This window comes from Grus americana, chromosome 29 (genome assembly GCF_028858705.1).
Source record: "Grus americana isolate bGruAme1 chromosome 29, bGruAme1.mat, whole genome shotgun sequence".
NCBI lineage: Eukaryota > Metazoa > Chordata > Aves > Gruiformes > Gruidae > Grus > Grus americana.
This window is the reverse complement of record NC_072880.1, coordinates 1424926-1452009: the sequence shown is the minus strand read 5'-3', so window position 1 is coordinate 1452009 and position 27084 is coordinate 1424926. Positions and strand designations below refer to the sequence as shown.

Here is a 27084-nt window from a genome sequence, read left to right as displayed (position 1 = left end):
TCCGTTCCAAGACATGGGGGCGGGGAAAAAGTGACGGTTGGGTTGAGATGGGGGAGGCTGCGTATCCCGGCAGAGAAAGGCCAGGGGTTCTGGGGTGAAATCCTGCTTTATTGGCTCAGCGGTGCCCAGCGTAGGCACCCAGAGCCCCCATGCACAAGCACGGGGCACAACAGTAATGACACACGCACGGCCACGTCCCACGGGGGTCCCTGATCCACGGGGGTCCCCATTCCCACCTGGATTTGGGCACACACTCGAGCATCCATAGGAAGGGCTGAGGCGGCACGTGATGCTCGTGGCCCCCAGCTGCCACGTGGCCCCCGGCCAGGAGCATCGTCCCGGTTCAGTCCCCACGCTGCACCTTGGGGGTGGCCTCACGCTCCCTGGGGGTGTCTGGAAGCCGCTGGGCTCCCCCGGGAGCCCTCAGTCAGCACCGGGCTCCCCGGAGCAGCGGGGACCACCGCCAGCTGCGGGGGTATCAGGCTGGGGAGAAGCAAAATCAGGTGCTTGGGGGGGATGACAGCAAACCCTCCCCAGGGACCCGTGTGGGCTGGAGGGGCTGGGGCTCAGCTGGAAGCACCCCCTCCCCCCACCAGTGACCGAGGCTCAGTGCATTGGGGTGAGATACCTGGGGCGGTGGGGGGTCCGGCTCGCAGAAGGTGGTTTCGGTGTGCGCTGGGGCTGGGGGTTTCTCTGACCCCTTCCTCTCCTCCTGCAAGAGAGCTGCGCTGACCGTCCTCATCACCGGCCTGCACTGCATAGTGTGGCTGCGGTGGATGGGGAAACTGAGGCACGGGCTGGGGCTTGCCCAAAGCCATGCAGGGGCTGGAAAGTAGCTCTAAGTCCTCCCAGCTCACAGTCAACAGCGAGAGGATCCCCATCAGCCGGGCTCACCTGGGGAGCGGAGATTATTGGGGTGGTGTCATGGATAGGGAGGTGGTCCAGGGCTCCCAAATCTGCAATGCAACGAGCTGGGATGTGAATCACGGCACTGAGACCGGGTCAACGATGGTATAACGAGATGCCCCGGCCTCGTGGGGCTTGGGCTGACCGCATCTCACCCGAAGAGTCGCTGGCGGAGGTGGATTGGTCCCAGCTCCCTGCGGGCCAGGGCAGACACAGGCATTACAACAGTGGGGCCAAATGGGCTTTGCAAAAAGCCCAGCAAGACCCTCCTGGGTAGAGGGCAGTGGGGGGGGGGGGCGAGCTTTTGGTTTTGCTTTGCAGGAGAAAAAAAAATCCTTAAGTCGAGGTGTTTGTTAAAGCAGAGAAGGAGAAGCCGTGGGGGGAAGGGCAGAGCAGGCACTGAGCTGCAAAACTGAGCAGAAAAGGGAGTTACGGGTTAAACTTCTGGAGTTTTAAAGCCGGGTTTGAGCAAGGAGGAACCCTCACCATGGGGCTCAGCCATGGTCAAAGGGGTTTCCAGGGACAGCCTCTGGTTGGCGTGACGGCCTGATGCTGCGCCCCCCGCTTCCCCCCATGAAGCCAGACCCACCCTCATTGAGCTGAACCAAAAAAGCTGGCTTTTTGCCGCACTTCTCGATTCTTTGAGGATGTGGCTTGTGACATGGCCGTCACCCTTTCCTGCTAACCCAGTGCATTGCTGAGTGAAGGGGGGAGAGATGCTGGTGGCCCAGCAGTGGAGCTCACCTTCCCCCTTGTTCCGCCGGTAGGTGAAGAAGAGGACGAACAGAGCAACCACCACAAAAATGACGGGGGCCCAGTACCTGACGGGAACAGCCGATGCATTTTCTACGGGAAGAGATAGGAGATGTGGGCATGCTGCATGCAAAGGTGGCTGGGGAGGGAGGTGCCAGGCACTGTGGGGGGGTGTCTCTGGGCAGGGGGGGGTGTACAGGACCCTCCAAGGATGGTGGCACATCCCCAAGCCACATCTCTTCCTTTCTCTGTGGGACTCACGGGTTTTATTCCCTCCTCGTGTCAGCATGGGGGTGGTAAAGGGGTCCCCGGTCCGAGGAGGGGTTGGGGTGGCTGTTGGCCATGTCGTCAGGTTGTCCACATCCCCGGCGGTTGTGGTGGGGGCTCCCGTTGGCTCCAGGACGTCATCACGCTGTGTGATGCTTTGATGCCCTGGCTCCCCTTCTTTGACGACGAGAGCTAGGAGCGATGGTCATTAATTCGTATAAATTCAGAACTGCTCCCAAGGATCAGGAACAGAGATGTAGAGCTGAGAGCTTAGGGAAAGGCAAGGTATGAGCAAGAAACAGCTAACCCATGTCCCTCCATCCTCAGGTGACTTGGGACAGAGGTGTGGGGCTGGGGGAGCATCGCTTGAGCAGGCTGGTGGTTGCCAGTGGAGCTGTGGGTGCTGGCATCCCACATCCTGCTGGGGCGGCGAGCGGTTGGGGTCACACCGCTCTCCTGCGCATCACCACCGAGACAAAAGACAAACCTCCTGCTAACGAAGAAGGTGCAAACAGCAACAGCACCGCGGTGGATGCTGGGGAGACCAAGCTGAGGGCTTGTTGGAAGTCCACGCTGCCGGGTGGCATCACACTGACACGGAGCTGCCGGAGGCTGGGCAACTGGTAGCCATGCCAGTGCAAGCGGTTGGTCTGTGGTGCCCAAATGGTGTCCCCAAGCAAACCAGCCCTGAGCCGCTATGATCCCGGCCGTGAAAGGGGATGGGCAGTCTGCAAGCATTCCTGCTGCTTGGCCAGCAAAGGGCCGGGCAGGGGTGGGGGAGCCCAGGGCGCGGGTTTGAGCACAGCTCGGTGCTGGGAGAGCCCAGGAAACCCCAATCGTCCCCCCGCACACAAGCCAGACACAAACCAAGCAATAAAGCAGGCGGCCTGAGCTGTGCCCCCTATAAAACAGCCAGGCAAGCATCCTGCCCTACCACAGAAGGTCCCCTGGGAAGGCATCATAGCCACTGCCTTCACACCAACCCTTCCTCCTCCTCCTCCCTCCAGCCCCAGAGACAGGGGGAGGCCCCTGGACCCAACGTCGCCCCCCTGGCTCCACTCACCAGCTCCAGAGCAGAGCACTGCGATGCAGAGCCACCCCGTCCCAACACCTCTCGACTCCATCCTCCTCTGCCCCAGCAAGCCTTCCACCACCTCTCCCCATCTTGCAACATCTTCCTTCCCCTTTCTGCCTGACTAACAGCTTCCTGTGAGCTCAAAGGTGTTGGTAATGAAACAGGATGATTAATAAAACCATCCTGGGGGATGATTTCTGGGGCTGTGCCCGGGGTAAGGGATGGAGCCCCATCAGCATGGGCAAAGGAGGAGGTGATGTTCCAGCGCTGCCCCAGCTTCATTCAGGCCAGTCCCCAGTGCCATCACCGCTGTTTCAAGCCCTATCCAGGCTGGGGATTGGAGTTCCAAGGACAGATTTGGTGCCAAACACACAAATCCCTTGGTAAAATACATGACCCACTGAGGTATCTATATTTAACTGATCAGCATGAATTTGAGGAACTCAAAACCAAGCCTGTCACATACTGTGAAAATGCAGAAAATAAACAAATTACTCCACGGGCTCATCAATAATGGCCTGTTTTCACCCAAAATAATATGCAGAAATCAAGCTCAGATGCATCTTGCATTTTTATTCCAGTAGCTCCTAGAGGGCTCTCCTGTGCCAGGCACTTCAAAGAAATCTCTGGTTTCATCCCTGAATAATTTACTGTCCGCGCAGACAAGACAAAGAGCAAGGGGAAGCGACACGCACGGGAAGAGGCTTCCGAGTGCAAGTGGCATCCATCTGCCCGGCATCACCAGAAAATTGATGCCAACGTGCATGTTTTGCTCAGTTGCCAGCTCTGGGTGGGTTTGGGGAACAGGGAGGGTGGGGACGTGCCCTGTGCCCTGTGCCCTGCTCACTGGGCACCTGGGTCCCTGTAAGTCCCAGCTCGGGGTGAACCCACGCAAACCCTGCTGCAGGACACACATCCGGATGGGAGGCAGCCACTACCATACCGAGCAGCATCCCTGCATCGCTTGGAGAGCTGCTCTTCTCCTTAAAGGTCTGCTGGGAAGCCACCTAATTCCACTGACACAGCACTTCACATACAAATATTTCATCCAAGAATGAAATCTCATATACCAACATATCAAAGGAGTGGAGCAGGATGGCACCAGCCATGGTCCTTGACCTGTTTTTGTAGAACGGTTTGGGTTGGAAGGGACGTCACAGCCCACCCAGTCCCACCCCTGCCATGGGCAGGGACACCCTCCACCAGCCCAGCTTGCCCAAAGCCCCGTCCAGCCTGGCCTTGAACACTGCCAGGGAGCCAGGGGCAGCCACAGCTTCTCTGGGCAACCTGTGCCAGGGCCTCAGCACCCTCACAGGGAAGAATTTATCCCAAATATCTCATCTCCATCTGCCCTCCTGCAGCTTCAGGCCATTCCCCCTTGTCCTGTCACTCCCTGCCCTTGTCACCAGCCCCTCTCCAGCTTTCCTGTAGCCCCTTCAGGGACTGGAAGGGGCTCTAAGGTCTCCCCGGAGCCTTCTCTTCTCCAGGTCCAACTCTCTCTGCCTGTCTCCATAGCAGAGGTGCTCCAGCCCTCCGATCATCTCCGTGGCCTCCAACAGCTCCACGTCCTTCTTGTCCTGGGGACCCCCGAGCTGGACACAGCACTGCAGGGGGGTCTCACCAGAGCGGAGCAGAGGGGCAGACTCCCCTCCCTCGACCTGCTGGTCACACTGCTGGACACACAGCCCAGGACACAGTTGGCTTTCTGGGCTGCAAGTGCACATTGCTGGGTCATCTTGAGCTTCTCATCCCCTAACACCCCCAAGTCCTTCTCCTCAGGGCTGCTCGCCATCCATTCTCCACCCAGCCTGGAGTTTGGGATTGCCCTGACCCATGTGCAGGACCTTGCACTGGGCCTTGTTTCCCCTGGCCCTGGCATGGCCCTGCAGCATCTCAGAGGACTGTAAGCTGTTCATTCACAACATAAAACAATGCTAAGCACGGTGCTGAGGTACTGAAAGGTTTGCAAGGTCCCCAGCAGGCTTGGGAGCAGCAAGCACTGATGAAGCAGCTAGCAGCACTGAAACCACAGGAACTTTCTACTGCCACATGTTATTTTTGCTTTCTCTTGGTTTAGTAACCAAATGAAGCAGCCAAAGTATTTACCAAGTTTAAACGCATAGCAAAAAAGAAAAAAAAATTAAAAAGGGCTTTAAGAGGCTCCTCAATTTTTCCTGCCCTCTTGTCCTGAGGCTCTGCACTGTGAGGTGCTGCAAGGCGAACCCCAGGACCATCAGCTTATGTTTCTGTTCCGGGAAGACTGGGTCTGCAGCTACAGTTTTGGTCCATGTTCCTTGGTCTGCTCAGAGAGGGCAGAAAAAGGAGTCCAAATCCCACGTGGATACCAAAACACAGGCAGAGATCCCGTGCCAGACAAACCTGCGCCTATGGGGTGCTTGCATCCTCATGTCAATGACCAGGGACCACCGCTGACAGGTGAATCAGAGGCAGCAGCCATGGGAAGGGAAGGGAAGGGAGGGGAAGGGAAGGGAAGGGAAGGGAAGGGACGGGAAGGGGAGGGGAGGGGAGGGGAGGGGAGGGGAGGGGAGGGGAGGGGAGGGAAGGAAAGGGAGGGGAGGGGAGGGGAGGGAAGGGAAGGGAAGGGAAGGGGAGGGGAGGGGAGGGAAGGGGAGGGGAGGGGAGGGGAGGGGAGGGAAGGGAAGGGGAGGGGAGGGGAGGGGAGGGGAGGGGAGGGGAGGGAAGGGAAGGGAAGGGAGGGGAAGGGGAGGGGAGGGAAGGGGAGGAAGGGGAAGGGAAGGGAAGGGGAGGGAGGGGAGGGGAGGGAAAGGGGAGGGGAAGGGAGGGAAGGGAGGGGAAGGGGAGGGGAAGGGGAGGGGAGGGGAGGGAAGGGAGGGAAGGGAAGGGAGGGGAAGGGAAGGGGAAGGGGAGGGGAGGGAAGGGAGGGGAAGGGGAGGGGAAGGGGAGGGGAGGGGAGGGAAGGGAGGGGAGGGAAGGGAGGGGAAGGGGAAGGGGGGGGGGGGGGGGGGGGGGAGGGGAAGGGGGGGGGGGGAGGGGAGGGAAGGGGAGGGGAGGGGAAGGGAGGGGGAGGGGAGGGGAGGGAAGGGAAGGGAAGGGAAGGGAAGGGAAGGGAAGGGAAGGGAAGGGAAGGGAAGGGAAGGGAGGGAGGGAAGGGGAGGGAAGGGAAGGGAGGGGAAGGGGAGGGGAAGGGAGGGAGGGAAGGGGAGGGGAGGGGGGGGGAAAGCTGCAGCCCCATGGGTCAGGGCCTGGCGGAGAGGAGCACTGTGCTCAGAGCAGGCTCATGCCGGTGCTGTGCCGCAGGGTCTGGCTAGTTGACCTACAAGTAGAGGCTTTTCTCATCCTACTTCTGGCACCCTGGCATGCTGTTGTCCATCTTCTCATCATCCGTCTGCATCTACAAAGGGACAAAAGCTTTGCTTGGGCTTCTGGGAGCTGATGCCTCCCTTGGTGAGAGATGGGGATCTACAGGCTTGGCTCCAAGTACTGAACCCCAAGAAAGCCCAGTGAAGAACCATCTGTCTGTGCCCCTTGCTCCGGGGTTACGTGTCTCACCCTGGGGTCTTGCCCACCTCCATAAGCACCAACTCACCCTGGACGGTGAAATAGATGGTCTGGGAGGTGTCCACACTGGGGGTTGGCGGCATCTTTGTGTTGTCTTGCTGTGCATTAGAGAAACTCTGCAGGTGCTCCTGGGGAAAAGATTTTAAAAAGTATTTCCATGGCTCAGAGCTGGCAAATGGATCTCAAAGCCTGGGTGAGCCAAAGAAGCCAAGTTTGGTGGGGTTGGGGACAGAGACTCTGGTAATGCACCAAGAAGTGTAGGCAGGTGGCTGTGACTGCTCTTGGGCAAGCCCCAGTGCTGGCATGTCCCCCTTCAAGTTCCCAAGAGGATCTAACAGACAAACCCTGGGGTTGTCCGTCCAGCTGCCGTCCTTCCTCCCTGTCCCAGCCACGTGGCTCCCAGACCATCCCCGTCCCATGCAGCTGCACAGCCAGGTCCAGCCACGTACCTGGAGGATGGGGATGAGCCTGCATGGACTTACCTGCTGGGAAGGGCCAATTTGGGCATACACCGTCATGTACTCTGCTCTGGCCCCTGCAAGGAGAAACAAGTGGAAGGTCAGCAAGGGAGCAGGCTGCCACAGCTGGAAAGAGGCAAGGATCTCTTTGCAACACTGGGATGCTCCTCGACAAGGGCTGGAGGGAATCCTGGCTTAAAATGCGCTAGTCTTAGGGGAAAGCCCGGCAAGCCCCTCAGAGCTGCTGGAGGTGTTTGCTGTGGGTCTGGGTTGAGGTGAGCATCACTTCTTATCCCACCGTCCCTCTTGCCCCAGCTGCTGCAGGAGCAGAGCACCTGCTTCCAGCTCAAACGACAGCAGTTGAAGGGACTTGCTAGTGAAAAATCAGGTTTTTTTTTTTTTATTTAAATACAAGATCCCCGGCTGCTTTCGGAGGATGATATGCATTTGTCTCTCCTTCATATGTTGCCACCATTGCAGCAAACATCATTACCATCAGCTCATTCTTTGGCTCATTGAACAGAGCGGGGAGAGAGGATTTAAATCCTTCATAACCCCATTTTTGGGTCGAAATTTCAATGCCTCTCATTTGAAGTGCTGCTGCCAGCCCCACAGAGGAACAGCCACGCAGGCTTCAGCCTGGGCAGAGAGCAGCGCTTCAGGGAGAGGTTTTTGCCAATGGAAGAGCTGGACCCAAATTACTGGCCAGGAGGAGCCCATGGTCCTGGTGATCGGTGTGCCCCGACATCCCACTTGGGCACACATAAACGCAAAATGCAAGGCAGGAACTCTCCTGTTCGTGTCAGCTTTATTTCAGTTTCCAGAAACAACAAAACACACACACAAAAAGAAAGTCAGCAAGATCCTTGCTGGGCATTGGCTCAGTTGTAGCAGTGATAGCAATGGCATGGCCCATCAAAAAAATGTCCCTGAACATCAGGGAGAGGATATGGAAACTGGTCCAGGGGTCTCTTCTTCCACCACATTTCTTGTCTGGACTTGCACCCTGAACCCCTGAGTCTAGTGAAGCTGATCCTGAAGTGATGCCAAGGGCATGCTTCAGTCTCTGCAGCTGCCATTGTGCTACTCCACCTTGCCCAGGAGCCTCTGATCTCTGCCCCCAAGAGCTAGGGAAACCAGGCAGTGGCTATTTCAAGCAGCAATTGCAGTCAGTGGTTGCTCAAGCTGGTGTGCTGCTGCAGGGAGGTTGTTTCTGGACATGGGGCACGTGACTCCTCATTGTTTGTCTCTGCTCCCCTGGTTGTCTCTTGCCAGCTCTTTTCATTTCCCCCAAATCCCTCTTGCTTTGGTGATCTCATGGCTGCGCTCCCAGCTCCTTCTTGGTGGGCTGGCATGAAGTTTTCCAGAAAAAGACTAGGGGAGAGCATGGCTTCAGCCATCACAACATCACCTGGGATCATCCCCTTTTGCTCGCCTCCATGCATGCAGGGTGGGGGCACGGGGAGGCATTGGGATCCCACCAGCCATGATACCCTCTGGTACCAAGCCATGGCAGTGGATGATTTCCCTCCTGATCTTAAACGCGACCAGGCTATTCCCACCAGGAAAAAAGGGGAGGGAGACAAATGCCTGTGGGAGCCCCAAAGTCCTACCTGTGTTCATAGCCTCGGCTGCAGGCAAACAGAAGATCCTCTGGCCTGGGGGAGAAGCGACATGGGGCTCCCGTCAGCAGCAGCAACCAAAGTGAACCCTGAGCAGCATCCTCAGCTTTGGCTGCCGCAGCATCCCAGGTACCTGGGTCCCCTCTCAGGTCCCATCTCCAGCTTGTGTCTGCAGGGACAGTTATCTGCGGGGGAAGCAGCTCACCTTTGCATTTACGGTAGATCACGAAGATAACCACTGCTAAAAGCACTCCGACTACAATCACCGATATGGCCACGATTCCAACCTGCCTGCTGGAGTAGGTGCCTTGGAAGAGAAGAAGGTCCGGTAACAACATCCCAAAACATACCTGCCTTTCCCTGGCATCAGAGTGGGGAGAGATGGGCACATCTCTGCTTCAACACCCCGCTGAGCCCTTCCCTGCTTCGCAGGGACCCTTATTTCACGATAACACGGTCCAACACAGAAAGGAGGCAACATGCTGCACGAGGACAAGTGGCTTTGCAGACAGAGCAGTGGCTGGAAGACTTCTGCCCCAAACCCCCCGCAGTCCCCCCTGCTGATGTTCCTTTGCATTCCAGGGACCTCATTTGTTGGTTGTTTTTTTTTTTTTTTGGGGGGGGGAGGGAACCCCTACCTGGGCTGGGGGCAGCAGTTGTACACAGAGCCATGCTCCCACCTCCAGCCTATCCTTGGCTCTGCCTCTCCTTTGCACAAATTGATTTGATGCTCCCATCCCAAGGTGGGACTTTTTAGGGGACAAACTAGAAATGTGGACCCACCTCCCCTCCCCAAATTCCCCAGGTGACAAAGACAGTGCACGGATGCTAAAAGCACCGTCCACAAAGCCTGGATAACCCCCGTGAGCTGTTTTGGGAGGAGACAGACTGTGCTGGCCTTAGGCTCCCCCGTCTCCAGGCACAGGGGTCCGGCATGGCCGGACACTGCTAGCTAGCTCGGGCACACTCAGACATTTAAGAGCAAGACTGGACACGGATGGCTGGTTTGGCAGCTCACCAGTGGTGGGAGAGTGTGTTGTGTTTTCTGGCGGCACGGGCAGCACGGTGAAGGGAAAGAACAGGGAGAGAGGTAAATGCCTCTGCCGAGGATCTGCATTTCTGTCTTTGCACGCCGAGGCACAGCTCAAGGGAAGGCTGGAGCCACTGGGAGCAGGATACGGCCCATCCCCACCACCCACGTATCTTACCGTGGCTGTTACCTGCACAGAGGGCAGCGGGCGAGATGATTGTGATGTTGCGGCTGCTGATGGGGTTTCGCACCGTGCACGTGAGCAGCAGTAGCTTGTCCTGGGGCAACTCCTCTACCAGCACCATGGGCCCCTTGCTCCATGGCTGGTCCTCCATGCTCCAGTCGTAGGATACATTGCCAAAGTCGGAGCCAGAGCCTGAGACGGTGCAGTGCAGGGTGTAGCTGCAGCTGTTGGCTGAGCAGTTCTGCGCCACGCAGGTCACCGTTGGCACCACCAGCTCCCCTACGGGAAGCAGGGGGCTGTCAGGAAATCTCCAACCCCCCATTAAAAAAAACCAAAAAACAAATGCCAATACTAGAAGGTACTTACTGTACATGTGTAGGGTGTGTAGGTACAAGGTGTTTTTTACCCCTGAGATCTTTGCAGTGTAGGTACCAGCATCATCCATCCTCAGCTGGTTGATGGTGAGCGCCGTGCCATTCTCAGTAAAGGCCAAGCGTGTTTTGTAGTTGTCATCAAAAAAGATGACTTCAGGAGGATTGCCGAATATCACGGTTGCTATGACATTGTTGTGAAAGCTCCAGACTGCGGCTTGTCCATGCAGGTTCTGGAGGTGAAAGGTGACAGAACTGCCCGCGGCCCTGGTCACCTCTGCCCCGTCATCAATGCACACTGGGGAGAGAAGCTGGGATGAAGGCAGCACGCCCGGGGAGAGGATGCACAGCGAGCTTGGGGTCTGGCTGGTGGAGAACGTGGGACGGCTCAGGGAAGGGTCCTTGGCCGAAAGAACCACCTCGGCCAAAAAGAAGAGCTTCGTCCCGCTGCGGTCATACAGCATGATGCCATGGACAGGCTGATCTATAGTGGCCAGAGACCCTCATGTTATCGCACACAGTATCTGTGTTCAGCTGCGGGTAAAGTCATAGAATCACAGAACAGTTTGGGTTGCAAGGGACCTTTAAAGAGACCCTTGAGGTGCAAAATTAAAGTGCAAGGAGGAGTTTGCAATGGCTCAGAAAGTTTCCTTTCATCACCACACCGAAAAGTCAAGCTCACCTACACGAGCAGGCAAGAAAATGGGTGGCCTCTTTCCCAGATGTGCAGCTACTTCTGCCCTCTTCTGAGAAGGAGGCAGACACTTCCCTCTTATTTTAACTACTTCCCATTTTAAAAATCAGTGCTTCCCAGTCTGGTCTGGGGATGGATGTTTTCTCCTCAGTTTCTGGAAAGGGAACTGATCCTGGCTCAGCCAGACAGGTGGACCCCGAGGTTGTCACATCTCCTCAGGGCTCTGCATTTCTGGTGCCCCCTTGCCTCACCCTGCAGGGACACCTCTGGAACGTCGAGAACAGGCATCTCTGACTGCATGGAAGGAAAAACTGGTGGGGGAGATAAACTTGAAGTAGTAAATTCTGCTGAAACAGCAGACAAGGGTGCTGGAGGGCTCATCTGGCAGTAAAACCCTCCTCAAGGCTGCGGGGAGAGGACCGGGGCAGACCCAGCTTCTCTGCCCATTTTTCCTTGCCTGAAGAGAGGCAGAAAGTGTCCCCTGTTCCAGAGAGCCCTAAATAACCCACCAAAAAACCCCACAGGAGCACAGAAAACTCAGAGAAAACACGCGGAGGAACAGACCCTGAACGCAGAGCAGAATGGCAAACTCAGTGGCCTGTGCACATCTGGCAGCAGCTGGATGGAGGCTAGGAGAGAGCTGAGACCTGATGCATTCACTCATTAGCAGAGGAGGACCACACGAGCGTGAGAGACCAACACCAGGATGTGCTAGGCATCTTTCACCCTGATTTGCCCAACATCCTTGGGACAAACTCCATTCCCGCGGAGCTGCACTGCTGGTCCCACACATGCCAACCCTGTGCCCGCTCTCCCAGGAGTCCTGAAACACTCCCTGAGCCCTTTGTGGGCTCCTTCCCTTCCACCACCAAGGGAAAACGAGCATCTTGCACTTACTTGCTTGGTGGAGAAGGAGGAGGGTGAATGGCAGGCACCAAAACACATCCATCAACTTCCGGTGCGCAGAGAGGGCCTCTCCACACCCAGCATCTGCTACAGATTATGGTGACAACAGGAAGATACAAGCACTTGCACACACATAGTCGTGATTGGATGGGTGGAGATAAATATTTCATCCAATGACTGGTATAGCTGCCATCAGAGGCGGGGGAGTGTGACTGGGCTTAGAGAAGTATGACAAAAAGGAAAAATCCCATGTGTGTAATGAAACCTTGAGCTGCAAAATTGAAGATGAGTGTGACAGCTAGGATAGAGTGCTATCATGGTCATGTGTGATAAGTGTCTCAGCTCCTCTATGGGAATCAGCCCTAAGAGAGGGGTATCATGAAGACTATTGCAGGTCAGCACCCAGGAGCACACTGGTGCCCATGGACCAGTGTCACCAGGCCATCTTTTGTAAGGGATACCGAGATCCAAATTCTCCATTCCCCCCAAACAGGACAGCTGAATGACAACTGCAGGAAAGAAGCTGCTTCCCTAATTCAGATTATTCTGGGAAATAGCATGACACTGGTGTCATACTGAAATTCAGAGAATCACAGACTGGTTGGGGTGGGAAAGGACCTCTGGAGATCATCTAGTCCAACCCCCTGCTAAAGCAGGGTCACTTAGAGCAGGTTGCACAGGTTTTGAATATCTCCAGAGAAGGAGACTCCACAACCTCTCTGGGCAGCCTGTTCCAGTGCTCGGTCACCCTCAAAATGAAGAAGTTTTCCCTCATATTCAGGTGAGGGAAGCATGCTGGAAAAGCTGGGGAAGTTGGGCTTTAAAATAGCCCTGGTTCCTCTACCCCAGCAAGGGAGTGGGGGGGCTGCTGTGGCCCCTCAGCGCTGCCCTGATGCTGGGCGATGGGATACATTAAGCACAGAGACCAGGATCATTGCTCAATACCAAAGCACTAAAGCTCCTAAAAACAGCTCCTCTCTTTCACAGCCTCCTGGCATGGGGGGGGATGAGATGAGAGGTACAAAAAGACACTCCAGGGGATGAGCCACCCCTTAACCTTCTTCACCTCCTCTGACCGTCACCTGGGAGCTGAGGGGGGGTGAAACTGTGGCATCGTGGCTCAATGCTCCTCTGCAATGGCAATATTAGCATTTTTACTTGAACTCTTCCCCATAATGAGCATCTGACGTCCCCTCGCAGCCAGGAGGGTGGGCTGAGATGGCTGGACACATGCTGGGGAGCACATGACAGGGTCAGGCACTTGCCCCTTCATTCTATAAGGACCAACACAGGTAGCACTGGGTTCCATCCTGCACAAGTGCCAGGCACAGAATTTGGGGCTTTTGCACCATTTTAGATGCACAAGGGCAAGCGTGCCTTTGCCCTTCCCTGGACCTCTCTGTGCTCCTGGGGGAAGTGGTTGCTTTGTGGGCAGACTTTTCCAAGGAAGCAACTCAACTGATTTTCTGCAGTAACGAAATAAGGAAGCTATGGAGATGCAAACCCACTGATTTCTCTTCCCCCTCAAGGCCTGATCCACCCCCTGACACACTTCTCCAGAAAACCTTTCCAAAAGACTTTACTATAAATTTATTTTCCTTTCCCTTAGCAGCAGCACATGAGATTAGACCCACTGTATGAGCTGAGCTATGTTGGCATTATAAAATACCTCGGACTGGGAGGGGGACCGGAAAGATTTGACAGCCCTGGTCCCTCCTCTGGGCTACCTCCAGCATCCCCATGCTGGGTGTTTCTGCAGGGAGATCGGGAGCTGCTGTGGGCAGGGGGTGGCCAGGCCACGGGCAGGGGCTGTGCCCCCCTCTCAGCCAGAAATTCAGCTTTAAATAGTCCATCTGGAAGATTCTCGCCTGTTCCCGTAGTCATCAGTGGAGAAGGATAGGATTGGAAAAGTGCGGTTGGACGTGGCTGCTTCCCCTGGTGCAGGGGGTCAGGCTGGGTGCTGGGCAGGGCTCAGCTCCAAGGGGATTGCAAGGCTTTCTTCACCCTTGGGCCGAAATCCAACGTTTCATAACCGGTTGCAAGAGCAGAGGTTGGAAAAAAAAAAAAAAAAAAAAGCTTCTGATTTTTCCCCACTGCTGTTGAACCCGTGTCCCTGCGCATCACCGGCATTGCTGGCTGCCACGAGCTGGAGGCTCCCTCTAGTGAAGCCAGGTCGACAGGATGAGGCTGTGGGGTGAAAACCCATGGGGCAGGGCTGAGGTTGGAGTGCAAATCTGCTCCGGCCATGTCTTCTGGTGCTGCACCACGGTGCTGATGGGCTGACCCTTCCCTTCTGTGGCACCGATTCTCTCTCTGTTGCTGATGCCTGGCTGTGGGGTTGTATCTAAAGCCACTCTAGCCTCTCTTGGTCCTTCAGCATCTTGCTGGCCACCCTTAGCCACAGCCCAGGGAGATTTCTTGCCTTGCTTCAGAGCTGCTCTTTTCTCAACCTTCCCTCACCTCCGCAGCCATCGTTGCAGCCCCAGCTGCAGTGGGGGTCTGTGCATGCCAGAGGATTTTGCCCCGATTCCCCATGGATGAGCAGGGTTTCCTCCAGCCAGGAACATGGATGTCAGTGCCCGGCGAGCAGAGGTGGAGGCCGAACTGGACTGCTGCCCACTTCCTGGAGATGCTCAGGCAATGGGCATCATCACGCTGGCGTAAACTGTTGTGAGCTCCTTGTCGGGGCTCTGCAGCAAAGAGCAGGGAAGCAAAGGGGTCAGCGAGGTGCTTGAGATGGGGGGTCCATGGGTTTCCCCACGGTGATGCCCAGCTTGGGCAAGAATGGGGTGGAAGCAGCCACCCTTACCGGCGAGAGGGGTGGATGGCCCTGCAGGGTGGGCGGCTCTGCCGAGGGGCTGCGTGGGGGATGTGGGGCTCTGCTGGGGGCTGGGGCCGTGTCCGGGGGCAGGCCGGTGGCTGCAGCGTAGATGGTGGTGCAGGAGGGGTGCTTGGTGAGGGGGGTCCCTTTCTGCTTCTGCACGGAGAGCAAAGAATGAGCAGCAGCAGGCAGCTCGCCAAGGGGGGCCTTCACTCCCTCCTTCCGTCCCCTCTATGTGGACCCACCATTTCCTCCCCAATTTGCACTGAGCAGGACTCGGGGAGGGGAGAAAAAACACACAGTCTGTCCTCAAAGCCACCCTGGGATGCTGGGGAAGCTGCAGCACCCGACCTTATTCCCAGCAACTCCCAAATTAATGGTGGCGAGGCTGACTCCTGGAACGACAGCGATGAGTGACCCAGGGGAGCCCACAGCCACCCCAGTCCCCCCCCAGCCACAATCTGACTCTCCCCCTTGCCAGCCGCAGAGCTGCTGTGACACCCAGTGCCCAAAGTCCATCAGAGAGCGACCCGCAGACCAGCGAGGAGGCACCCAGCAATGACCTGGGGCTTTGGGTGCTGCTTCCTTTGCTAGTCCCCAAAGCAGGCTGCCATCGTCCAAGACCCCCCTCCCCCCCAAGAAACCCTGGCAGGGTTGTGCCCATGCTCCCTATTGGCTGCAGCGCTTGGGGTCCCATCGCTAAAGGAGCAATTCCGTCGGTAAAGGAGCATTTCCGTCACTAAAGGAGCATTTTCTCCCATGCCAGCTGAGGTCCTGTTGGTCATAGCTCACCTCCACCCGCTGCACCTGGGAGTAGATGGTGTGCACCGTGCTGTCCTCGGCACGCTCCTGCTCCTGGCTGGCTGTGGGGGGATAAGCAAGTCACTGAGCTGCCAGGGGAGCAAGGACATTGGGGCATGCCTGCGCTCTGCAAGCCACATCCTGCTTCTGTACCCCAGGGCACAACGAGGGTGCGGCCATGCTGGATCTGTCCACAGCATGGTGCCCGCTGGCTGGACCTGGCTGCATCCCTATTGCTGCAGCTGCCTGGTTGTGGTCGGAGGATTTCTGGCCACCACAGGTCACCTTCGCAAATTTGCCACTACACAGGGAGTGGGAAGGGGGAGGCAGAGCCCGGCTGAGGCACTGGGAGAGATGATGCTCTCTCTAATTTGGGCTGGGATCATTCAGTTCCCCTTGAGCCTGTGCAATACGATCTCAGAAGTTCATCCAGCTAAAGTGCTGGAGATCATGTGCACTGATCTTTTTTTTTGTTTTTATTTTTCTCTCTCTCTTCATATTTCTTTTTTTTAAGCTGGTTTCCTTCCTGCCTTTAATCTATGCTTCAAGAGAAACACATTTTGCTCCTTCCCAAGAGCCAGGGTACTCCCAAGATGAGGTGCCCAATGAGAATCAGCCTCTTGGTCCTTGGTGGCAGCTTCTACCTGCCGCCCCCCCCCCCCCCCCCCAAGGCTCACGCCACCCAGGAACCACCAAGCACCCCAGCACCCCTCCCTTGCAGCACTCACCAACGGGCATGGCCAAATGGGTGGCCACAAAGGCGGTGAGCATCATCACTGCAGCGATGGGCACCACCACCATCAGCACGAGATGCTCTGTCCTCAGCCTGGTGCTGCCTGGGATGGGGGGCAAAGAGGGGAGGGCGTCAGCCACCAGCCCTGGGGCCCAGGGTCACCCAGAGCTGAGCAGAATGGGCTGCTAAAAATCTTTCTTCATCTCATCACCTAGTTTCAGGCTGATGATGTCAGTAGAACAGGAAACAAGGGGCAGGAAATGCCTCTTAAGCAGAACTCCGTCTAATCGCCTCCAGACTGCAACAGTCAGTGAAAAACCTGCTGGGGGCCAGATCGGGGACAGATAAAGCCTTGAAAATGTCTCCGCTGGCTTTACAGAGGCCTGGGGGGAGGCAACCCCTTTGTACAATGATCTCGCATTGCGGGTGTGTGAGAAGAGAGCCATGGGACAGAGCTCTGCAGCTCCAGCCACCAGCCGGGCTCCCATCACAGGGTGGCCCCGCTCCTAGACCACTAGCGGTGACGTCACGAGGGGTGTCCCATGACACAAAGGGTTTTGGGGCAAGGGGGTGAGAAACAAGCCCGATCCCCCCCTGGAGAATCCAATTTCAGCATCTTAAGCAAGAGTCCCGACCATTTTTCCCCAGAGGCATATATTTTCTCAGCACAGGTCACTGTGAGAGCCCCAGCAGAGACATAACTTTGCCTCTGGGTCCCCGGGGAAAGGGGCAGCCACCACACTTCCCAGCTCAGATGAAAACCCCCACGTCACGAGGAAGTGCTAGAAAACCCCGGTGACTTTTGCCCCGAGAACCTCCAAAGGGGAAGTTGTCACAGAGGTTTTTGTCCTCCCCAAGCCACCCAGCATACGAGTTTCGTATTTAAAATAAACCTTGAGCACCGAGGCATGGCAAGTGCGGTGGCTGGGCTGGCTGGGGAGGCAGGTGGGACCCACAGCTCCATGGCTGGCGTTTACTGGAAGAACTGGGCAACCCTGAGCAAGTGACGCAGCGCCCACTTTTCTTGCAAAAGACTCCTTTGAGACTGCCTAAAGCATCATGAAAAAGTCCCCTACAAAGCAAGAGCAGGGCCGTGAGGCTGGAGAGAGCTGGGTCAGCAACTGGGGACTTACCCCCTTGCTCGTAGCTGCACTCGGAGGAGTCAAAGGGGATGACCTGGCTGCTGACGGGGTTGCTGGCCGTGCAGGCGCAGGCAATGCTTGCATTCTGCAGGGAGTAGGAGAGGTGCAGGAGGCTGCCGTTGTGGGAACAGAGCCCTGAGGTGCTGGTGTCCTGGCTGCCCCAGCTGTAAGAGACATTGTCCCCTCGCTCCGCCGTGCAGTTGAGGGTGATGGTGCAGCTGCTGTTGGCCAGCACCCAGTCGAGGATCTGGATGCTGGGATCGGACACCGGCTCTGGAGAGAGGGAGGGAGGGGGCAAAGGTTTGTGTCTGGGGAAGGATGCAAACGTTGCATTGGCCCCTGCCTGGGAAATCCTGCTGGTCTCTCCTAAATCCCAGGGGGATGGAGAGGAACCAGTCTGGTGCCAGACCCACTGCAAATGGCATTAGAGAGGGGCATGGTCTGCATCGACCCAAATGCTCCTGTGTGTATCCAGATGGGATTGCAAGAGGGTCCTGGACTCACTGCAGCACTTTGACATCAGGGTGGGCATCTCCCACCCACCTTGACCACCATGCACCTCCCAGACCTGCTTCCAGCACCCCAAGAGGCTGGGAGCATCCAGCACAGTCCTCCCAAAGCAGCATGTCTTACCATACACCTCCAGCTGTATCTGCCAGACTTTCTCCTCCGGCCCCTTGCTGACTAGGTACTCGTAGAGCTGTCTGTCCTGCCGGCTGGTGTTCAGAATCTCCAGGGAGAAGTCTGACTTGTGGAAGCGAGTTCGTCCCTGCATGTAGTTGGTGTAGTTGCCATCTACGTACTTGAGCAGGACAAGCTTCCTCTGTGGGTCCTCCGTGTCCCGCTTCCAGACAGCCTCCCCAAAGTGCTTGGTGAGGTTCTGGAGTTCAGGGGGGATCCGCAAAATCGTCGCCTTCCCCAAGGTGCCCAGCACCATCTCCCTTGCCCCGTGGCCCATGCCTGGGAGGAGAGAGGAGAGAAGGGCTGAGGCAGGCAGGGAGGCATGGAGGGGCTCAGAGCAACTGTCCCCCACCCATCCTAGCTCTGCCGGAGGAGGGCAGATGCCCATGGAGTTGCGGTAGCCAGTGACGGCATTGGATCCACCCTGGTAATGTGCAGATTGGGGATGGCTTAGGTTGCATAAGTCAGTCGAAAATTGAACAGATTATCTGACCGTGTTTTTGAGTTCTGGGTTATCCACCACATCCTGCACCAGCGATTGCCAGTGCGTGGGAACACAAGTTGTGCTGTAGATCAGGGCTCAGTGCGAGCTCTGCCCCATGCCCACCCCACAGGATCATCCCCAGAACCAAAAGAGTGACTCCCAGCCCTCAGTACCACATCCTCGACCCCAAAGGATGCAGATGGAGTGTTCGGCTCAGGAGCCAGAGGGGAAGTTTTGCCTTCCTCTGCTCTTCCTTGTCACCCTCACCTTCCCAGAGTGAGGTGAGAGATTCTTCATTTGCATCAGCCTCAGTGTTCTCCCATGTTAGGCATCACATGTCATGGCCGAATCCTGATTTAAGGATGGCACAACAACAGCCAGCCAGCGCAGTGAAACATCACCCCATGGAGCAGGGATGCCTCGAGCAGGGGAAGGTCCTTGCAGTCCCACACCAGTGGGGATGCTGGTCCTGGGAGAAGGGTGCTGGCAGCAGTGGGATCAGCCTGGAGAAGTCCCCGTGACACCAGGGCAGTCCAGAAGGAAGTGATGCTGGGTGGTTCTTGGCAAAAGCCTGCAGTTGGGTGCACATCATGGCACCCACCTCCCTCAAGTGCCTCAGCTCTAGAAACTTTCGGTGGGACTTTTCTTGTAGAACCTGAAGGAAGTGCAACCTCCTAGAGGTGAGCTCAGGTGTAAATCCCAGGTTGTCCTTCTCCTGGTTGAGGTGGTCCCAGGTGTGCTTCTTGGTAGCCACAGAAAAGTTGCTCTTAAGATGATGGGTCCAAGCATCTCCCATGTGTCCCAAAGCATCCCGACCACCCAGATTTCCTGGAGAGCACGCGGGAGGATCTTCTCCCCTAGACCCTTTTCTGTCTTTGGCTGCAAGGCAGTGATTCATATTTGCCCGCACCTCTGGGCAAAGGAGTTTATTTTTGTAGGAAACAGTGTGGGGACTGGTGCCAGCTCATGACTGCTGCCAGCAACACCAGCGTGGAAGGGACCTCACCTTGTCACCCCCACGTTTCCTACCGACTTCTTTCCATTGGGGTGAGGCTTTGCCCCAGAGAGAAAAGAAAAGAGGGTGAGGTACCACAGAAGAACAGGTCTGGGGAGACCGAGATAAGACCAATATCCACCTGTCCTGCGGCGTGTATGGTTCCAGTAAAAGCCACAGAGCAAACACTCTCCCAAGTGAATACCATCACTTATTCCCCCCCCCTTCTGTGGCATGAAACACGGCAGTTTCTGAGCTGTCCCTGTGGACAACATCTCCCCAGCATCGAAGCAGCCATGTGGACACGGCTGTCATCCCTCAGAAACCCTGCAGTCCGGCTGAACCAGTGCCTCACACATTTTTTTGCTGATACATTTACAGCACGCAGGAGGATGCTGTGTTTTCTCAGCAACACATGCAGCGGTTAGGCTCCTTATTAATTACCAAATGGAAAAGCCCTTTTTACACCACGTTTACAAAACTCTCTGCCCTGGCGGGGAAGATGACTTGGCTGGAGCAAGGCTGCAGGAAGAGGGATGTAAAGAGATCTGAAACCATCTGTGTTGAAGCCCAGATGAAGGGGCTGGAGGAAGGCAAGCGATCTGTACTGGCATGGTGCTAGGTCTGGAGCAGCCCTCACATCAGGTATTGGGCTCGTGGGACTTTCAGTGTGCTGGCTAGGCAGAAAACCCCAGGGGGATTTTAAAGGCAGGTATTCTAGTAACAGTGAGCCAGCAGAGACAAGGAGAAACCCCAGCTCTGCCAATGTCTCCTGTTTCCTGGCCGAGCCCTTTGTTTTACACAGATGCAGTGGCAGAGGGCTCGTGGAGCTGCGGGGACACACAGTGTCCCCAGGGAAGGGGAACAGACGTCAGGCTGGCACCAAGAAGAGGGTCAGGATTACTCAGAGCTCCCTTTGCTCTGCTCTGCTTGGGGACCCTGACTCACCTGAGTGCTTTTGCACAGGCTCAGTGCCATCACAACGGATTTTGAAGCATCATCCCGTAACTACTGATGGGCTAGGAGGAAAGGACCCAGGAGCCCTGGTGGGGGAGTCCGGGGGGTCGTCATTCCCTGATCAGCTGGTCTGGGGGGGGATTTCGATGCATCCAGGACATCATCATCCCCAGGACACCATCCACAGCTGGCCAGGGCTCTCTGGGCACTCAGAAAACAGGCACTGCCCCACTGCTGGTCCCTTTCCGCTCTCCTTATACACATTTCATTGCTTGAGTACCATCTCCCAGCCTGCTGGCACCTCTTGATCCGAGACACTCAGTATCACACAGAGTGAGACAATCCACCAAGGATCTTCATCTCAAGTAACCCAATTCACATCTGGTACTAAATTATTTGCTCAGTGCTATTAATACCCCATTAAAACACACAGTAGAGTACTTCACTATTGCAGCTACACTTTGTCCATCACTATCTTTGCTCATTCATCATCTTTTATTATCTCCTCCCTCAGCCTGACTAGTAGAAGCATATTAGGGATGCACCACACATCCAGCTCAGAGTTGCAAGCCATTTATCTTCTATATGAATATTTATACTCAATCTGCCCATCCGCCCAGCGCACAACTCACGATTTCTAAAGGTCTTAATATCCAAGAAAAATCCCCAAACAGTCTGAATGGAGCATTTCATGAAAAGGAAAACATACATACCCCAAACACGGCCGAGAGAGATCAGCAGCCAGAGACAGACGTTGCAGCCCATACCGCGGTTCACGGAGCCTCTGCTGCAGTGGAGTTAATATCTGCTGCCAAGCTCATTATAAGAACAGGTATACTCAAATCAGATCTGCCTTGGGCCATGTGTTTCCTGTTTTTGGCTGAATGACTCTTTTTTCTTTTTTCTTGAGTGGAAAGTATTCAAAGCACTGAGTTGTGCTGCTGAATGCTTCACTGGAGACAGCCCAAGAGACCTACAGAAGGAAGCAGAGCATCGATTTATAGTTTATACCAGAACTGCATCATCCTGCCACAGGTCCTTAACCCGACCTCAAAAGAAGAGGAAATGACCAGCAAGAAAATAATTTCATGTACAGTAACAGCTTCCCGGGGCTGTACAGAGCTTTCAAACCCTACCACCGCAGAGGGGATGGAGGCGGGCAGCAGCATCCCACGTGGCAGCATCCCAACCGCTGCTGCTTGATCCCAGCGCCGTGGGGCTAGAACCTGGCGTGAAGCTCTCCCAAAGAGCCAATGTGCACCAGTGCTCATGGCCACGGTGCTCATCGGTGCAGGGAAGCCCCAGATATTCTGGGATTAACACATACCCCTGCTTTGGACTGCATGGGATCTACAGTGAGGAGGAGTATGGGTGGTCTTTAAAAACTCACAGAGGAAAAACCCAGCCCTTGTTCTCAAGGACTTCAATTTGCTCCCGTTCAATGTCATCCCCATAGTGGGTGCTTAGGGATGGGTACAGTCCTCTCCCCACGTGGGGATGGAGCGGAGACTGCAGACTTCCGCGCTCAACGGAGCGCTGGGGATGGGGAGCGCAGGGAAAACACCGCTCGCTTGTTCCGCTACTGGAAAGGGGCAAGAAAATCTTGGTTGTTTTTGTGTCTTCAGCGGAATGAATTATTCACATCTGTTGGTGCTCAGCCCGCACAGCTTTAATATGGAAGAAGGGTTTTTTCCTATTGCTTGCTTCAAGTTTTCGTTGCTTTTTCTGCTTTTCAGAGAGCAGAGGTGACAGTGTGAAGCACAAATTCCTCCACTGTTTTAAATCAGACTTGAGTACCACAAGGAAATAAAAGGTGAGCTTACATCCCACCCATTTTCAGTGGAGCCAAGCTCTGAGACTTCCATGAGTTTTGTTGCTAATACATTATTTCTAATGATAAAATGCCTAAACCTACACTAAACCACCTGTGGTGGTTTAACCTCGGCTGGACGCCAGGTGTCCACCAAGCCGCTCTATCACTCCCCTCCTCAGCAAGGCAGGGAGGGGAGAAAATTAAGATGGAAAAAACCCACACCAAACTCATGGGTCAAGACAAGACAGTTTAATGTAGCTAAAGCAAAAGGCTGTGTGCAGAAGCAAAACAAAAAGCAAAAGATTATTCTCTACTTCCCATCAGCAGGCGATGTCCGGCCATTTCCTGGGAAGGAAGGCTTCAGTAGGCGTACTCCTTACTCTGGAAGACAAATGTTGTAAAAAAACCTGAATGCCCCCGCCCTGTTCCTCCCCCCTATCTCTCAGTTTCTCATTGCTGAGCAAACATCATGTGGTATGGAATATCTCTTTGGTCAGTTCGTGTCAGCTGTCCTGGCTGTGTCCCCTCCCAAGATCTTGCCCAGCCCCAGCCTGCTGCTGAGGGAGGGCAAGAAATGTTGGAGAGACAGTCTTGATGTGTGCTGGCACTGCTCAGTAATAGCCAAAACACTGGTGTGTTATCAACACTTGCTAGCTACCAATACACACCACAGCACTATGAGGGCTGCTGTGGGGAGAATTAACTCCATATCAGCCAGCCCCAATACACCACCCTGGCATCCTGCTAGGCTGCTCCTTCCCACTCGGAAAGCATCTGGCTGAGAAAAAAACCCACAAAACAAGCTATTTCCCAATAACCAGCAGTTCATGGAAGGGAAGAGCTCAGCAGAGGCGTAAAAAAGAATGAGTAAGAGCAGTACGAGCGGACTCGGCTCCTTTTCTCGCCACATGTACACAAGGAGCTTCGACTCAGCTGAAACATGGTGGTCGTTCCTACCGGAGGCAGCCAGCTGCTGGACCAAGCACTTGGCCACATGATGGAAGGACAAAGACATCACCTTGGGGTACTTTGCAGAGTAGAAAGCTGCCCCAACACAAATCCAACCCGAAGAGTTAGTGGTCAGGAAGGAGGTCTCCAGTGGATGGGCTCCACCAGCTTGGCCACCCAGGCAGGGCTTCAGGATGGTTCCCAACTCTCCCTATGCCACGGATAGGTGCCCCACAGCTGGGTGCAGGGCTGTGTCAGCATGCAGAAGGCCATTGACCAGAAACGGCTACAGGAAAGCCATAAAACCGCAATATCACCCATACAGGCAGTCACAGAAAAACCTCCTTTAACTGAAAATAATGATCCTTGTATTGGGTTTGCATGGCAAGGTTTTGGGGAGGAAGATACAGGGGTGGCTTCTATGAGAAGCTGCTAGAAGCTTTCCCTGTGTCTGACAGAGCCAATGCCAGCCGGCTCTAAGACGGGCCCGCCGGTGGCCAAGGCTGAGCCAATCAGCGCCTCTGTGATAACATATTTAAGAAAGGAAAAAAACAACTTAGAGGGAGCTTTTGCAGCCGGAGAGAGGAGTGAGAAGATGTGAGGAACTTTGCAGACACCAAGGTCAGTGAAGAAGGAGGGGGAGGAGGTGCTCCAGGCACCGGAGCAGAGATTCCCCCGCGGCCCGTGGTGAAGACCATGGTGAGGCAGGCTGTCCCCCTGCAGCCCATGGAGGAAGGATGAGGGGGTGTAGCGATTCCACCTGCAGCCCGTGGAGGACCCCACGCCGGAGCAGGTGGAGGCACCTGAAGGAGGCTGTGACCCTGTAGGAAGTCCGCGCTGGAGCAAGTTCCTGGCAGGACCTGTGGACCCGTGGAGAGAGGAGCCCACGCCGGAGCAGGTTTGCTGGCAGGACTTGTGACCCCGTGGGGGACCCACGCTGGAGCAGTTTGCTCCTGAAGGTCTGCACCCCGTGGGAGATATCCATGCTGGAGCAGTTCGTGAAGGACTGTAGCCCGTGGGAGAGACTCACATTGGAGAAGTTTGTGAAGGACTGTCTCCCGTGAGAGAGACCCCATGCTGGAGCAGGGGAATGAAGAGAGGAGTCCTCCCCCTGAGGATGAAGAAGCGGCAGAAACAACGTGAGATGAACTGACCGTAACCCCTATTCCCTGTCCCCCTGTGCCACTGGGTGGGACGGAGGTTGAAGCTGGGAGTGAAGTTGAGCCCGGGAAGATGGGAGGGGTGGGGGGAGGTGTTTTAAGATTTGATTTTATTTCTCATTCCTCTATTCTGTTTTGCTTAGTAATAAATTCGATGAATTCCCTCTCTAAGTTCAGTCTGTTTTGCTTGTGACAACAATTAGTGAATGATCTCTCCCTGTCCTTATCTCGACCCACAAGCTTTTCGTTATACTTTTTCTCCCCTGTTTAGTGAATGAGGGGAGTGATAGAGCAGCTCTGGTGGGCACCTGGCCCCCAGCCAGGGTCAACCCACCACACCCATGAAGCAACAGGACCCATCAGTGAAAAGAGCATACTGCTTCTCATTCTCTGGCAATTTATTATATGGTAGGGCTTCTTCAGCGCATGTCACCTCCTCCTCTGGTGACTCTGAAATCTTTGCCTTCTGGCCAGTTTGTGATCACTTCCAGAACTCCTGGGCAGTTGGGGTTTCCTGTTTGGGCTTGCTGTGTGATGAGTGCAACCCACTTACGTAGCATAAGTTGCATGATGTGTGGAGGGGCACCTCTCGCGGATAGGGACACTAAAAGTGGGGCAAAAGGTGCCAGCCCCAAAAGGGTTACCTGGCCCTGTTTGGACCCATTCCATGGCTAGGCAAGGCTGCAGCCCCAATGTGAGTGGTGCTGTGCGAGGGCCGCTGAGGGAGGTTTCAGGCCACGTAAGCCTTTTGGAGCTGCCACCATTCACATGGGAGCAGGGGCTGGACGTTTAAAGTTTGGAGGCTGGAGGCTGATTTTGGGTGAGGGACGTAAGGCGCTACGTGGAGGCCTTGCGCGGCTAGGCAAGCCCGCAGCGCCAGTGTGAGTGGTGCTGCGCGTGGGGGTCAGAGGGAGGTTTGAGGTCAGGTAAGGCTTTTGGGGCTGGCCCCTTTTGCCTGGGAGCAGGAGCTGAACGTTTAAAGTTTGGAGGCTGGATGCTGGGGAAGGTCGAAATGGACGTATGTTGCTGTTTGAACCCCCTTTATGTCTAGGCAAGCCCGCATTCCCTGTTGCAGTGTTGATATTTAAGGATGACTCAGAAACTTTTCTGTCTTGAAGTATCTTCTCCATGCCTGATATTTCTGTTGTGTATAAACAAGCAACTCTTCACAGCTGTGTGCTAGGGCTGGGCATCCCAGGTGGGTCGGATGAGGATGGGGCTGGGCTTAGTTTTGAAAAGGGCTGTAGGTGGCAGAAGGGTAAGGCAGCTCTTTGTGTAGACAGTGGGGCTGAGGATTTGTCTAGCCCTGCTGTTCCAACGGTCTAGCTGGAGAGGGGATTGCCTGTGCCTTCCTGCCTTTGGGAGCTGGCCTAGGAGAGAAACAAAGGGGTTTCTACAGGTATCTGCCTCTGACAAGTAATAGCAGGTCCCCGTGGCAAGTTAGGATCCATCCCAGCACTCAATGACTGCGTGCACCATCAGCATACAGTGCCAGGATTTCAGTGCTTCCGTTGGCCATGTGTGCAAGCTGCTGAGTGTCCGGGAAGCCTGATGGGAGAGGAGCATCGAGGCACCCGCCACCTGCTCCTAGGTGGACAAAGGTCAGGCACCCTGCACTGTGGAGGAGCAAGGAGCGGAGGCAGAGAGAGAGCTCGCATGGTGAAGGTCTCCTGTGGGTGCCAGGAGGTGCGGTGAGTCGTGTGTCCGGGCCCATCCCTGCCGTGCTTCTCCAGAAGCTCTATCAGACACAGGGGGAGCTTCTAGCAGCTTCTCACAGAAGCCACCCCTGTAGCCCCCCCGCTACCAAAACCCTGCCACGCAAACCCAACACACCTCTGTCTGAACTCCTTCCTGTCTCTGCCTCCATCTCCCATTCAGGCTGTCCTGATCCCTGAAGATTTTTGCACTTCTACCAATGCTGCCCTCCACGTTTTGTTTCTATGACTCTCCTGTTCTGGTACAACACCTGCTGTTATATAAGTCTTCCTATATTAGTGCTGAAAAATACATTTCACTATGTCCATCCAGCAACCTCTGTCTGTCGTCAGTCTGTCCCTTCAATCTAGCACCTGTTATTCCTCAAATGTCCTTCTGCCTGTGCCTGTCTACTGGGTTCCCTCTCCTCACATTGCAAGCCTTACCTGCCCTCAAACCTCCCTCTGCCCCGCACGTGCAGCACCACTCACACTGGGGCTGCGGGCTCACCTAGCCACGCAACGCCTCCACATAGCACATTATGTCCCTCTCGCCCAAAATCAGCCTCCAGCCTCCAAACTGTAAATGTTCAGCCCCTGCTCCCAGGCAAAAGGGGCCAGCCCCAAAAGCCTTACCTGCCCTCAAACCTCCCTCAGCGGCCCTCGCACAGACCCACTCACATTGGGGCTGCGGGCTCGCCTAGCCCAGCAAGGGCTCAACATAGAGCCTTACGACCCTCTCCACCAAAATCAGCGTCCAGACTGAAAAATGTGAAAGTCCAGCCCTAGCTCCCAGGCCAAAGGTGCCAGCCCCAAAACGCATGCCTGCCCTCAAACCTCCCTCAGCGGCCCTCCCACAGACCCACTCACATTGGGGCTGCGGGCTCGCCTGTCCGAGCAAGGGCTCAACATATAGCCTTACGACCCTCTCCACCAAAATCAGCGTCCACACTGAAAAATGTGAACGTCCAGCCCTAGCTCCCAGGCCAAAGGTGCCAGCCCCAAAACGCATGCCTGCCCTCAAACCTCCCTCAGCGGCCCTCGCACAGA

The 27084-nt window shown here is 55.5% G+C and overlaps 3 protein-coding genes across 13 annotated transcripts; all 3 read right to left on the bottom strand.

Moving 5' to 3' along the window:
- LOC129197636 (uncharacterized) lies at nt 1–3089 on the bottom strand. 4 transcript variants are annotated; one of them, XM_054806268.1, is made up of 7 exons: nt 2990–3089; nt 1921–2118; nt 1651–1752; nt 1062–1100; nt 895–956; nt 629–712; nt 1–483 (listed from the first exon to the last, which is right to left on the bottom strand). In XM_054806268.1, exons 1-7 carry the CDS (start codon nt 3048–3050, stop codon nt 424–426), a joined length of 606 nt encoding a protein of 201 aa, XP_054662243.1. In that variant the 5' UTR covers nt 3051–3089; the 3' UTR covers nt 1–423. The 4 variants fall into 4 exon arrangements, 2 of the variants coding, with proteins under 2 accessions (XP_054662243.1, XP_054662244.1); XM_054806269.1 differs by lacking the exon at nt 1062–1100; XR_008574362.1 differs by having other exon boundaries at nt 461–483; nt 629–956.
- Nucleotides 3090–6162: 3073 nt separating this feature from the next.
- Nucleotides 6163–11926, bottom strand: CD84 (CD84 molecule). Of its 7 annotated transcripts, none has more exons than XM_054806610.1 (9): nt 11798–11926; nt 10202–10504; nt 9830–10114; nt 9640–9666; nt 8827–8928; nt 8613–8657; nt 7024–7076; nt 6570–6669; nt 6163–6374 (listed from the first exon to the last, which is right to left on the bottom strand). In XM_054806610.1, exons 1-9 carry the CDS (start codon nt 11847–11849, stop codon nt 6361–6363), a joined length of 981 nt encoding a protein of 326 aa, XP_054662585.1. In that variant the 5' UTR covers nt 11850–11926; the 3' UTR covers nt 6163–6360. The 7 variants fall into 7 exon arrangements, with proteins under 7 accessions (XP_054662585.1, XP_054662580.1, XP_054662581.1 ...); XM_054806605.1 differs by having other exon boundaries at nt 10202–10690; nt 11798–11894; XM_054806606.1 differs by having other exon boundaries at nt 9842–10114; nt 10202–10690; nt 11798–11894.
- Nucleotides 11927–14366: 2440 nt separating this feature from the next.
- SLAMF1 (signaling lymphocytic activation molecule family member 1) lies at nt 14367–21300 on the bottom strand. Of its 2 annotated transcripts, XM_054806612.1 has the most exons (7): nt 21133–21300; nt 17937–18263; nt 17295–17576; nt 16157–16264; nt 15420–15490; nt 14616–14783; nt 14367–14496 (listed from the first exon to the last, which is right to left on the bottom strand). In XM_054806612.1, exons 1-7 carry the CDS (start codon nt 21182–21184, stop codon nt 14440–14442), a joined length of 1065 nt encoding a protein of 354 aa, XP_054662587.1. In that variant the 5' UTR covers nt 21185–21300; the 3' UTR covers nt 14367–14439. The 2 variants fall into 2 exon arrangements, with proteins under 2 accessions (XP_054662587.1, XP_054662588.1); XM_054806613.1 differs by lacking the exon at nt 14616–14783.
- Between the last annotated feature and the right edge of the window lie 5784 nt (nt 21301–27084).

Coding starts and splice junctions, on each gene's coding strand:
- LOC129197636 (XM_054806268.1), bottom strand. CDS start 3,050: ATGGAGTCGAGAGGTGTTGGGACGGGGTGGCTCTGCATCGCAGTGCTC. Junction 1,753..1,920: donor ACGAGGAGGGAATAAAACCC/GTGAGTCCCACA, acceptor CTCTTCCCGTAG/AAAATGCATCGGCTGTTCCC. Junction 713..894: donor CAATAATCTCCGCTCCCCAG/GTGAGCCCGGCT, acceptor GCTCTCTTGCAG/GAGGAGAGGAAGGGGTCAGA.
- CD84 (XM_054806605.1), bottom strand. CDS start 11,849: ATGGATGTGTTTTGGTGCCTGCCATTCACCCTCCTCCTTCTCCACCAA. Junction 10,115..10,201: donor ACACACCCTACACATGTACA/GTAAGTACCTTC, acceptor TGCTTCCCGTAG/GGGAGCTGGTGGTGCCAACG. Junction 9,667..9,829: donor CTGTGCAGGTAACAGCCACG/GTAAGATACGTG, acceptor CCGTGCCGCCAG/AAAACACAACACACTCTCCC.
- SLAMF1 (XM_054806612.1), bottom strand. CDS start 21,184: ATGGGCTGCAACGTCTGTCTCTGGCTGCTGATCTCTCTCGGCCGTGTT. Junction 16,265..17,294: donor GTGCAGCTACGAGCAAGGGG/GTAAGTCCCCAG, acceptor CCCCCATCCCAG/GCAGCACCAGGCTGAGGACA. Junction 14,497..14,615: donor GCCATCCACCCCTCTCGCCG/GTAAGGGTGGCT, acceptor TCTTTGCTGCAG/AGCCCCGACAAGGAGCTCAC.